The sequence below is a fragment of the Solanum lycopersicum genome, chromosome 12, assembly GCF_036512215.1.
Source record: "Solanum lycopersicum chromosome 12, SLM_r2.1".
Lineage (NCBI taxonomy): Eukaryota > Viridiplantae > Streptophyta > Magnoliopsida > Solanales > Solanaceae > Solanum > Solanum lycopersicum.
This window is the reverse complement of record NC_090811.1, coordinates 67,591,666-67,605,470: the sequence shown is the minus strand read 5'-3', so window position 1 is coordinate 67,605,470 and position 13,805 is coordinate 67,591,666. Positions and strand designations below refer to the sequence as shown.

The window sequence follows — 13,805 nt, the reverse complement described above, 5'->3', positions numbered from 1 at the left end:
AAAATTAAAAATAAATTAAGTTAATATTTATTTAATAATAATAATTTTAATATTAAATTTATATATCTTATTTCATGAACCAAACTAATCAAACAAATATACCAAAGTTTTAATTAAACTCTATTTTTTTCTCCTTTTAGGGTTAGTTATTTATTATTGAAGGAGACTAATGCATGAACATAGGCCATGTGTTTTTGACATTATTTTAGACATTGACTAGAGTGTCAGTTCTTACTTTTGTGTCCACTAAAAAGTAGATAAAATTAAATATTACTATTTAATATAAATAATTATTATTATTATTTATTAATAATAATAGTCTTCTCATAATTTTGTCCAAGTAAAATGACAGCAGTGTTTGTGAAAAGTCCATTGATCTTATCTCTCAATGTTGACATAGAATAAATCCATTCATAATTTGATATTATCTACAAATATAATAGATAAAAAAATTTAGATGGGAAGCATTTTTTTCCTACTTTTTGAGATCAAAATGAATACTTTTTAAACTTAAGCTACCAATAGTGAGAAATTCAAAAGTGATATTTTTTAAAAGCCGGCTTCAGCCAATTCGATTCATTCTATTCTCAAAGGCGAATTCTAATCGAAGCAAATTTGCCTTGGTTCTCTCTTTAGTGTTCGCGTATCAAGCGCGCATTGACCATAAAAAAAGATTTTGATTTATCATTTCGTTAACTTTAAACACCAGGAAGTAGATTTTGATATATGCATCACTATTTTGGTATATGTCAAACTCTCTACGTAAATTCATCTATTTTCAGTTCGCGTCTGAATCAGATGTGAATCAGATGTTTGTTAATGCAAAGAGTATTGCACATGTGAAGAGTATTCACGTGAGTGAGGAGTTAGTAAAAGAATTGCAGTTCGCCCATTTGTGAGTGAACTACCTTAAAATTTATGTGATATTTGTTTTAGATGTATATAGAATCAGTAGCGTAGCTAAAATTTTTAACGAAGGGTTTCAATATTTTGAAAAACTAAACACATGAACTAATCGAAGGAGGTTTGACACTTATTATATACGCATAAAAAATAATTTTAATCATATATGAATAGTAAATCTTCCGCCGAAAGGGGTTGGAATGAGCCCCCTGGCAGAATGACAGCTCTGCCCCTATTTAGAACGAAGATGACGATATCTAAAGATGCCATTACGATTTATACGCAAATGAATTAACTATCCATTTTGAAATGTATTTTTAGAGAGCTTTCGATGTTTTACCTTCAAAAGATGTCTAGTTTAAATGTTAAAATCGCCGCACAATATTGAGATTCAAACAAAGCTCTATGTAATATCCAAAAAAAAAATGATAGGAAAAAATTGAAGTAAATTATGGATTCATAATAATGAAATTAGCTAATTATATTTATCATGCATTATGATAGATTGCTATTGAAATATTATATTAACTATGTGTATCACTTCATTTTGCAATTAAACATTTTGAAACTTGGTATATTATGCCATTCACAAAAAAACATCAAATCAAATTTCATCATTAAACAAAATATAAGAAAATTTTAATAATTCACTACAAAATTTATCCATTACAAATTTCTATTTTTTTAATAGCTTTTTGATACAAAAAAAGAGAAACAAAATTAGATATATATACACGTAGTTACGATCCTCCTCACTAACAACATAAAGAGGAAAAAAGCAAAATATCAATTTTTTTTTTTAATAATTAGAGATAATAAATATATATATAAAAAATAATTAAAACGATGGAACGACACCGTATGATGCATCGACGGTGATGAGTGAATCGATTTCAGTTTCAGTACGTTTAGCGAATCTCCCTTTGATTCTGGGCCGAGTCTCAGCATAAGCTTTTCTAGAAGCATATCGAATCGTCTTCTCGAACTTTCTATTCTTCCTCTTCTCTCTGTACCTCATTACCCTTGCTTCTCTGTCTAAACCGGAAACTGCATTCGGTACAACGTCGGCGCCGGCGCCGGCAATAGCACCGGAAGATGAGTTCATCACAAAAGTGTTTGATACATCCGTCATTGTGCTGTGGTCTGGTACAACTCCGACGTCAAGAGATGATGATGAAACCTGTTAGTTAAACAAAATCAAAATGAGATCGGTAATCGATTCACATAAACTGAAGGAAATTGAATAGAGTAATGCAGATGCAGATGCATACACTTTGGCTGATCGATTGAGAGGTGAAATTGTACATATAAGGTTTAGATCCAGTGAAATCGAGTTCGTATGTAGGGAATCCATCAACGACTGGACCGGGTAAATGAGTAGTTTCGTTGTTGTTCTGTACTGGTACAACTCCGTCGGAGCTGTAATGGTTGTGTTGATGCTGTTGATGATGAAGAATATGTGGTTTTTGCTCACATGACATTAGATCTATATCTAAATATGAATCCATATCATTAAACAAGTAATCAGCAGATTTATACTGATCAGTTCCTTCTTTCGGCGTCGGAAGTATCCACGACGCTGCTTCAGCTTCTTCCTCTGGTTGAGAAGGATTCTCATTAGTACTATCAAAGTACTTCTCATCATCAACAGCATCGGCATCGGTATCACCACCGCCGTGAGATTTCGCGACGGCGAAATCATAGAACGGAACTACCGGAAAACGCTCATGGCGACGAGCTAACGGATTTGCTGAATGAATATCACGGTCACACGTAACGCAGAGAGCAGCGGCATCCGCTTTACACGTGACACTCGCCGGAGCTTGCTCACACACTTCACAAACCCAGACACGCGCGTGACGTGACGCTAACTTGTTCGCTGCGTGGATTTTGCAGTCACATCCTAAGCAGAGAAATGCTGAATCTGCCCGGCAGAACACCGTCGCCGGCGACGTTTTGCATGAGTCACATAACTTCGCCGTTAAACTCCAATTCTCCGTTCCCATTATTTCGATTAGTTTTTTCTTTCTGTGTTAAGTGAGAGAATCAAAAATTGATTTGCTTTTTATTTTTTTCTGTCAAAATTAATTATTTTTTTTACAACACTGACTAATATATATATAAGTAATAGCAACTCATTTTTTTATTTGTTTGAGAAAAATGACAAAAATGGTCCTTTCCATTTTAAGACAAAATAATCAATTAAATATGTATTAATCAATTTTGATATTTTAAAAGTTACCAAAACTAAATATTTGACTTATAAAAAAAATTATTTTAATATGTGTTTGGATTGAGGTATTTATTACCTGATTATTTATCTCATTATTTATATCTTAGTGATGACATAAGTTATCACATTATACATTAGTTAAGTACTCTTTTTATCATATTTTATATAACACTTTTTGAATTTCAAAATTCAAACAAATTTATGTTTGATCGTAAAATTTTTTAAGATCTTTTAAACATTTTAATTATCAATTACTGTGACATGTAGTATATTTTACGTAGTTTATAAATATATAAATTTTATTTCAAAAAATTAAAGATTTCATTAATTTTCGATCAAACTTAAATTGTTTAACTCTCGAAAAATAAAAAGTACTATATAAATTAAAATTAAAAAAAATAACTTACTTTAAAATAATTAATTTCAAGATAACTTATTTCGAATAAAACGAACTCTTGTTTCACCTAAAAATAAATTGCACCAAACTAGAAAATATTAAACTTTTTGCAAACTACACAACCTATAAAATGTGATTTTTTTGCTATTTTCTTTGTTTTCTCATAATTACCATCAAATCTTATAGATAATGTTTTATAATTATTTGATATAGATTGAGAGTGTTATCTTTAGTATATACTTTTAGAAATCAAAATTATTGAGTTGATATTTAAGGAACTATTTCATTTTTATCATTTTTCTCCTTTTAATTTGTTTAAAGAAAGAAATATTTGAAAATATCTCTAAACTTGGCATATGTTACTTAATTTTATTTATTAATTATTAACGATTATAAAACATTCATCTACCTGACTAATTAAACTTATATTTACTCCCAATCTACACCTTGACATAGCATCAGTCTATTTTTAAGTTTAGTCAATCAAGTAGATGAATGTTCTAAAAGATTGTCAATAGTCGAGAAAGAAACTAATATTATACGCCAAATTCAAATGTATTTATCCTCATATAAGATAAATAAAAAGTTTGATTTTTCGTTTTTGTAATTTTTCACACTTAAAAGAGAGTGTAATCACTTAATGTGTGTATTTAAGCTTAGTTTATTAAGTATAGAGGTGTTTTTAAATCAAGAACTAATTCGAAGATAAAATTAATAATTTACGGGATATTAGAAGTCAACGAATAAGGAATCGATACGTGGGATGTTTTATAGCCAAACAAATTTAAGCATTAATTAAAGATGTAAAATAATAAATTGTCTTTTTATGAGAAAAAAAAATGAGTTGTCTTTTTTGGGTATAAAAGAGGTTGGGGTCCACAAGTAAGAAATGCCGTGTTTGGATTGAATTATTATTAAGGACATGTTTGGCTTTATATGAGAAAAAACTAAAACTTCATAATGGGACGTGGGACCCATTACTCGTGTATATGGGTCCCACATTTTAAAAATTGGTTCGTGACTAATTTGTACACTTTGTAGGGGTTGGCTTTTGAAGCTTTTCAAGAGTCACTAGGAGTGTGCATCGCTTCTATCCAATGTTCGATATTTATTTTTAACTCTACATAGGTAATATACCTAAGTTAGTTAGAAATGTTACGTTGACGGAAATTAAATTATATGATATCTAACACAATATCATGCAAACAAGATAGATGGAGAGTTGGGGTTCGAGAGTCGGGATTTGAACCCAAGTAAGGGCGACATACGTGGTCTCCAAAGTAATTTCATCATGGAAAACATTTAATATACATAAGCATAATAGATAAATATGTTTTTTAACTTAATTTTATTTTCAAGTTTATATCTTTTAACTTTAGACACATACAAGTAGACATTTAAGTTTGAATAACGTTGACACGTGAGTTATACGTGACATAATACATAAAAGACACAAATCGTCATGTAGGTATCACGTAAAATGCATTGTTGTTTAATTTTATACAAGGACATAACTGTGAGTTGAGTCCAAGTTTAAAGAACATATTTATACGTGAAACACTCTTTTTTAATTTATTATTAAAAATTATCATATTTTTATAATTAAAATTATTGTGTATCAAAAAAAATTTTATTATAAACTTCAAACTCTCCAAGAAAGAAGGATAAATAGGACATTATCTAACAAAAATAAATATTATTTGAAGTACTTTTTAAATGGAATACTTTAGTAATTGACATCTAATAAATAATTTAATTAGTGTTTGACCCAACTACTTAATAAGTACTTTGCTTTATGTCTTGAATACCTATTTAAAATATTTTGTTTTTTTAATTTATGTGTATTTAAGACAAAATTTAAGCTAAAAAAATAGTTAATTTTGAATTTTTTTTATGATTTTGGACAAATCTTAGATATTCTGGGTGATTATCAGCCATTTTATTAACAATAAAAAAGAATTTTTAAGAATTAAATTATTTCTAACGGTAAAAAGATAACATCTAATTTGAAACAAATTAAAAATAAAGATGGCATATAAATTAATATAAAGAAAAAACTGCTATTATTTATATCCATATTAATTACTGATATTATGGAGTAATTATTTTATAAATATCATTTTTCAAGAAAACACTTTCACATTTGATTAAACACTATGGAGTATTTTCACGGATAAACATTTTATAAAAATACGATCATTTGATTGTTGGTTAGAAAAAAAAAACGATAAATTAATATCATATATATATAGTATTTTCCTTGTTATATATAGTATATAAAATTCATCACATTAAAGATAATGTTTGTTATTGATTTATAATTTTGCATAACTAGATAAAAGTTATGGTTATTTAATTAATCTATATATTATTTCATACATTAATAAAGATAAAACAACTAACATAAGTTACATAACAAATTTACGTAACTAATATTATTATTATTAGTATTCGTATAATTTTATCTATCGATTCCACAATTCTACCTGTGCCACTAACATTGATTTGGGACTTTATTATCAACCAATACCAACAAATGCTTCACGTGGGACGGTGGGGCACCTATACTAGCTGTTTTAATAATTATTTTATAATTTTTTAAAAAAATTAGCTTATTTTGACTCGATTTGGTATTTAAAAAATAAAGAATATTTTTTGATCTCGTGATCTTAAATATATTATATGAAAAATTGAAATTGAAATGATACTAAAAAAGAAAAATAATCACTTTTTCAAAAAAATAGACTAAAAAAGAAAGTACATTATTTTTTAAAGGAGAAATGCATAAGTACCTATCAATCTGTGTCCGAAATTTTCGAGACACACTTATTTTATAAATAATTTTCTATTTCTTTTCGAACTACGTAACACTAGCTTGAAAAAAAAATGTCAACACGAGCCGAGATAGTGCCACATAGGCCGAAAAAGATTATAAAATTATTTACAAAAATAAATTCAAAAAAGTAATAAAACCTTAATATAGTATAAATATATCTCTGAGATTTCGAACAAAGATTAAGAGATACCTGTGCATTTTCCTTTTTTAAAAACAGAAACAAGTATTTTTTTTTTTTACTTTGCTCCTATCATTTATAGTATGTTTATAGATAAATTAATTCCATCTCCTAAAAGATATCACAATTAGTTCTTGATTAGTGTTTGGTGTTAACAAATCTTTTTGACTTTGTTTCTACCAATTATAGTAAGTATGTTTATAAAGCATTTTAATTATGTCATTAGAGATTAGTGAAATGAATAATAGCCTTTTCATTGTATCCACAAAAAAACATCACAATTAATTCTTGATATTAGTGTTTGGTGTTAACAAACCCTTTTTTTTTTAGACTTTATAGTTTATTCTTATCATTTATATTATTCTTGATTAAACTTGGGTATTAACTTTGACTTTGTTAAGATCGAAAATAAACTATTTTATCCCTTTAATTATATTATTAGGATCGTTTATTTGCTGATTAGAGACTTATCATACATATACAAAAACTGAATTCACAAATTACTAGTAATCAAAATAAATAAACTTTAAATTCTGAATAATGCTTGATTTGAAATTTTTTTAAAATTCATTCAGAAACTTTTATAAAGAATTGGGCTGGACAGGATATGATGTTTGTCATTCAGAATCACATATAAGCCCAACTTAGCCAAGGACAATAACATGTAAAGAAACTTACGGAAATTTTACTAGTTTAAAAGTTAATTATTTTGATAATAATATGAAGTTTGTAATATTACAAATTTTATATAATTTTGATGTGTCAAGATACTTCTAGATACATGTATCTCAAAATACAAATTAGGTATAATTTGTCTGAATACATTGTATTCAAGTGGATTCGCATGTATCCGAAATATATGACAAATCTCCCTCGCCTCCCTCCCATTTCGCTTTCTACTCTCCTAAGTTGATTCAGATACATGAGAAATCTCCCCCACCTCCCTCTTATCTCGCTTCCACTTTCCTATGCGTCAAATATTCCAGATACATATATATAGTGTGATTCACATGTATTTGGGCTACGTAACTAACTTGCTCGTCACTATCTCTTCGTATTTCAGTGTATCTAGTAGCAAAAAGACATGATATATCTTATTCATTATATGGTTAAAAACTCTTAATTAGTCATAAGATACGTAATTGTTTGAAATGATGTGTGTGTGTCTTAATAAAAACGGTTTTTCTTCTTTATTAAGTTTCATAGAAATTATATAAAACACTTATTATTTATAATTTCAATTTACTTTTTAATTTATAAGCTAGATATTTATTGGGGAAAAAAAAAGAAATCTTATTAATCCCATTGCAAGTAGGAATCAACTAATTAACCCTATAATTAATTCCTAAGTAGTTTAGGACAAGTTTTAATTTTCTTAATTTTAGTTACCTATAAATACATTACATATTTATGCATTGTATGAACATATCAATATCTAATTTCTAGTAAAAATTGATTTATTCAATTATTTAACTTTTTTTTGTGTGTGTGTTTTTATGCTACAGTTTTGATTATTAATCTAATTTTTAATGTTTTATCGCATGTTTTTTTTTGTATTAATAGAAGGTTTTAGAATGGAACTTAAAATCTTAATTTTTGATAAATTTCGTTGGTAAAATTATCTTAAAATCTTGATTTATTATGACTAACACGTCTGCATGTCTAATATTTGTTAAAATTTAGAAAAAAATTTGAATAACACACCCAATGAAATCTTTATTTTATCAACATATAATTCATAAAAAAATGAAAACGATTCAAATATATTTATACTTTACGAAAAGGTCTAACTTTATCCTTCGATAAAATCTCCATTTGGGCCTACTTACATTGGAAGGCTTCATAGTTCATAATGGCCCATTAATAGGCCCAATGTTGCTATGGGAGAAATATGCAAAAATAGCCACCTTTTGGTAATAATTTGAGATATTGTGGTAGTTTGTTTTTGTAATCAGGAGTTCGATATCTGCATTGAATTAATTTGAATAATACCGCATAAGATCCATCTATGGGAAAACACGTCCTATCTAGATTTTTTTTTCATATTCAGGACTTGAATTCGAAAATTTTAATTAAATGCTAAGAGATTCTATCCATCTCACTACAATCCACGATACGAACCGAAAAAAAAAGGAGGAAATGTAAGGGGAAGTCTATTGACACAATGAATAAAGGCTGCTAAAAGATTAGGTTGATCTCCTACCCCACAACAATACTGCTAATAATATTTACTAGCTGTTTTCATAACTTTATTTAGTGTTCAAAAAGAATTTTTTTCCTTTTAAATATTATAATAAATTAAAACTTTTAGAAAGTGAGGAAACACTAGTTGGTGGTAGATGATGAAATGAGGTTCAACAAAAGTAAAATTAGATTTTAGGATATGGTAGTGTTTTTTCAAATCTAAAATAGTGTATGTCCTTTCACTTAAATGTACGGTCAAAAGATGTTATAATTTTCGATTTAGATCGAGCTTACACGATTTTCCTCAAAAGGACTTATATCATTAAGATCCCATATTTATATGTAGTTTTTCAATTTTTTCAGATATCAATGTGAGACTTTATTCGTACATACTCAATAATCTGTTCCTCAAACTAAATTTCATGTAGCCTATCTTCACGATTCACTATGTGTCAGCCATGTCATCTAAGTATATTATGGCAATTGAAACCCGTAACTAGCTTCTTATTGTGTTCGTCAATCCAAATATACTCTTAACCTAATATGATATTATTCAATTTAGGCCAAATCTCCATGATTGTCCTGTAAAGGCTGCGTCATGTCACTAGGAAATCCTAAACCTTATTTTTGTTGCTTCTCAATCTTTTCAACTACACAACTACAATTACTTTAACTCGATTATTCAGTTGTCATAGTTGAGATTCAATTATACATATACAAAGTCACAACTTTAAGTTAGGAATAAAGAAATTAACTTAACGTTCATTACGATTGATCAACGATTAAATTTTAGATTGGCTCCCATAATTCTTCAACTACCACACTCTCTCAGAGCTCAACTGATGAGACATCAATTATTCGAGAACAAAATACACTAGAACTTTTTTACTAGCTAGAGAAAGCATGCTAACCTCTATTCATAAAAAGCGCCTAATCATCACAAGTAATAACAAACAAGTTTTTAGATGAAACAGTAACAAATTATATTTAACGATAACTTTAGAAAAACAAAGTTACTCAATAAGGGTGTAAAAGTGCATACAACTCTTGTACTCTATAAACTTTGAAAATATTTTTTATATAAAAAAAAAAACATTATCTACTATAATACACTATATCTTGTTCCTTTTTTTTTGTTTTATTTTGTGTTAGTGATTGAACCATTTTTTCCACTTGCAACAATTTTAATGATGGGATAGGCCTCTTTTGTCCTTTTGGCATGCGGAAACACATAATAAAGGACGTTACAAAAAAGTGATATGCCATCTATATACAACAAAAATATATTCTTACACCAAAGAATATTTATTTTTGTATATAATTATGATAAGAATTTTACATTATTAATTATTTATATTTTCTTAAGATAGAAGTGGCCTATTATATTTTATGAAAATAAAAGTAAAATGATGTCACATTGTTCATGAAGATTCTCACATTTTCTCCTCTATCTCAAATGTTTGTAGCTAGATTCATTGTATGTGTACTTTCAATAACTTATTCTTTTCGAAACTTCAGTACAATTCGCAGTTTGTGACAGTTTCTGTCACAATTTATACTCTTCGAGTGAGCATTTTGTGCATATTAGGTAAAACCTTTACTGTGTAATAGGTTGTAAATCACACATGAAATATAAATTGCACTACACAAGCCCTATGTGACATGCTCGACTCAGACGTTTTAGAATGATAAGACTAAATAAAAAATGAAAAGAATTAAAAAGAAAAAGATAAATCTAATATTATGGATATGTATGAAAGAGAATGGAATCAAATATATATATAAAAAAAATACAATATATTTTTTGTTGTTGCTTTACCCACCAATCTTATTATTTATTCACTTGTTTGCTTAATGATTGAAAAAGAGAAAAATCTAAGTGGTTTTCTCCTGTAGTTTAGATGTGTGGACTTAACTATTGCACCTCAGCCCAAAACAAGGCCCACTAATTGGGCCCAATATAAAAAAATATCCATTTTTTTATCATTATCATGATAGAGACATATTCCTTGTTTATTATAAAGTTGATTGAACATATGGAAATAAGATAGGATCAAAGTTCAAATCTATAATATATTGACATTTATGAACGAAAAAAAGACGGATTCATAATTTGAAGTTCACTATATCAATCAAATTCCTCTATCAAATGATCTATTTGATAAGAATAAGAGCGGGAATAATAATAAGTTGCATTGTTATATCACGTAACAGATAACTACGAGTAATTACTTAAAATGATTGAGCTTAATAGTGATGATAAAATGATATATTAGTTATGTAAAAAGTCAAATTAAACTAAAGATGATCTCATGCCATAAAAAAGATATTTCATAAAAAAAAAGGCTAACTTTTTTTTAAATAGAAAATTAAAAAAAAATGTTATGTTACCTTAATTAGAGGTTTCAGGTTCAAGTATTGAATATGAGAGTATCATTTTTGAATGAACTTCGAAATACATGATTCGAATTTAGTCGAAGTTTTAATTCAGACTCCGAACATGGATGAGAAATTAAAAAGAACAAGAGAATACTTATAAAATATTGTTTATTCCCTCTTAAAAATTTATTCCCTTTTTACATTACAAACTAATTATAAATACACATATACACCATTTATTCATTTCTCAAACTAAGAAAAAAGAAAAAAAATATTTAAGCCAAAAAAAATAAAAATGAGAACTGTGAGTACCTTCATTGCTACTCCATCAACAATTGAACCAGTTGAATCAACGGTGAAAACTACTTTTTCGCCGGTGGAGAGTTTCCAGAGATCGCCGTGGCATTCACCGGCGGCGTACCTATTCATCGGTGTTGCAGCGATGCTAGGGTTAATAGCATTTGCACTTGTAATTTTAGCTTGTTCTTATTTAAAACGCTCCGGCGAGACTAGCGATAGTACCGATGATCTGGAATCCGGCGCCGGTGAGAAATCTTCCGGAGATTTAGTTAAATTTGTGCCGATTTATGAAGAGAAAATTGTAGTGATAATGGCTGGAGATTTGAATCCAACTTTTTTAGCTACGCCAATTTCGAGCAAAAGCTCTTCGTTTGGAGATGAAAATGGAAGTAAAATTGAGAAGAAATTGGAGATGGAGGATGAAGAATTAGCTGATGAGAAGTTGAAAGATGAAGTTTTTAGGGACCAAAATCATGAACAAAGTCACTGAGCTCAAAAAGGCGTGAATATTCGTATCGGAGCTCGATTAATTGATTCGGAGACTGCTCCCTAGTTTACGAAGAAACGATCTATCCATCATATCAAATCCTTTGACAATTTTTTTTTTCATATTTAAAAATCCGATTTTAGTTTGGATTTTCAATTTTGACATTTTGGAGAGTGTAATTTTTGTTTGAGATATACAATACATTGTTATGTTTTTTCTCTTCATTTTAGTAAGTTCTTATAAGTCGTTGTGGATTGACTTACGAAAAAATAGTTTTTAAGTAAAAAATAAGTTCGACTAAATGATTCTTTTAAGTCAAAATTTTTAACTTGTTGTATGTCCATTTTGACCTTTTCAAATACTTTCGAACTTATTTTAAGTTATTTTTAAAACTTATTTTAAAGTTATTTTTCATATTTGTCAAATACGAAATCAAAAATAAATTCAATCAACTTTTAAGTCAATTCGAACACCCTCTAAATCTCTTTAAATATATGAAATTTAAAATATTAGTAAAAGTAAGATATGTGCTTATGAGTAAAGATGGTTTGATTGTAGTAAAAATTATTTATATTGACGGTATATATCATATAAGCATTGTGAGAATTTTTTCATTTTTTTAATCCAGTTGCATTGCAGATTTAAACATCAAATCGAATATAAAAAAATTATTCATAATGTAGTCCTACCATTTGTCATCTCTGTTCTGAAATCGATAATTTTATTTTGTTTCTTCCGACATTTTATATTTATTTTAGACTCCCAATCAATGCTAATTAAAAAATGTCAGTTCTTTAAGTTTAAAGTACAAATTTTTAATTAAAAATAAAAAAATTATATTCGTTTCATCGTAATTTTAAATAATCGAAACAAATAGTTTAAGCCTTTTGGTATTTCACGTCGTCATCCAACTCAAAGAAAGTGGCTTAAAATTTAAAAAATATTATCTATTCGAATTCTTCCACTTACAAAACAAAATATTATTATGTGAGAACTTATTTAATCCATTTTGATATTAGAATCGATAATTGGAAAGGACGACGCAAAGCAAAAAGTATTTTTCTTTTTTAATAATTATTTGGTGTTTGATATTTATAATTTCAATTAATTTATACTCATATTGATTGTGCCTATTAAAAAAGAAATATTCTCTATCCTAAATACGTTTTATTTTTTAAATTTTCAACATAAGATTTCTAATGAAAAATAGAAAAAAAAGACAAATATACTCCTGAACAATCGTAGATGGTATGCAAATATCCTTCGTTATACGTTAGGGATATTAGTGTTCATTCCGTAAAAAAAAAAACAGAGTATATATACACTTTATACTAACGAACATACACGTATCACAATTTTATCTATAGATCCAACATTTATTAAATATCGGATCGACGAATAAGATTGAGCCACGTTTTCTTATTTAGTCTTCCATTAAAATGAAGGAGTTGTATACTCTAATTTTTGAACGACAAAAGAATACCATTTACAATGATTTAGAGTACATTTATCTTTTGTCTCTAAAAAATATAAAAAGTTTATCCGTCTTATCTCTATCTCACTCCGTCAATAATATAAAACAATTTTCATAGCAACAAAAGTAAGTGCTATTTTATTTTAGAACTTTCTTAATTAGATGTGGCGAACCATGAAGGGCTCCATATAGATTATCAAATATTCTCTAACCAATATACATTATATTAAAAAAACATATCATCCCCCACTAAAATAAAATAAAATTAAAGTTAGTGACGATTTTCATTTTTTAAAAAGGTATAATTTGTTCACTATGAAAATAAATGTAGCTCAACTTTCTTTTTTTTTTTCCAAAAAAAAAAATAAAATCTATTTACAATTATATATAATATAAAATTATAAGAAGTTCAAATAAAATATTTGCAACTATCC

General features: G+C 27.7%; 2 protein-coding genes across 2 annotated transcripts; one reads left to right on the top strand and one right to left on the bottom strand.

Annotated features, from left to right (window-relative positions):
- Positions 1-1,520: 1,520 nt before the first annotated feature.
- Positions 1,521-3,089, bottom strand: LOC101254368 (zinc finger protein CONSTANS-LIKE 4). The gene is made up of 2 exons (XM_004253005.5): positions 2,175-3,089; positions 1,521-2,083 (listed from the first exon to the last, which is right to left on the bottom strand). The coding sequence occupies exons 1-2, from the start codon at positions 2,907-2,909 to the stop codon at positions 1,742-1,744; spliced, it is 1,077 nt and encodes a 358-aa protein (XP_004253053.1). The 5' UTR covers positions 2,910-3,089; the 3' UTR covers positions 1,521-1,741.
- Positions 3,090-10,848: 7,759 nt separating this feature from the next.
- LOC104645215 (protein GLUTAMINE DUMPER 5-like) lies at positions 10,849-12,121 on the top strand. Its single transcript, XM_010316493.4, has one exon. It carries the CDS (start codon positions 11,406-11,408, stop codon positions 11,898-11,900), a length of 495 nt encoding a protein of 164 aa, XP_010314795.1. The 5' UTR covers positions 10,849-11,405; the 3' UTR covers positions 11,901-12,121.
- The last annotated feature ends 1,684 nt before the right edge of the window (positions 12,122-13,805 follow it).

Excerpts from the sequence above, each read along its gene's own strand:
- LOC101254368 (XM_004253005.5), bottom strand. The coding sequence starts at position 2,909 with ATGGGAACGGAGAATTGGAGTTTAACGGCGAAGTTATGTGACTCATGC. Across the intron at positions 2,084-2,174 it reads CTCAATCGATCAGCCAAAGT|GTTTCATCATCATCTCTTGA; the intron begins GTATGCATCTGC and ends TTTAACTAACAG.
- LOC104645215 (XM_010316493.4), top strand. The coding sequence starts at position 11,406 with ATGAGAACTGTGAGTACCTTCATTGCTACTCCATCAACAATTGAACCA.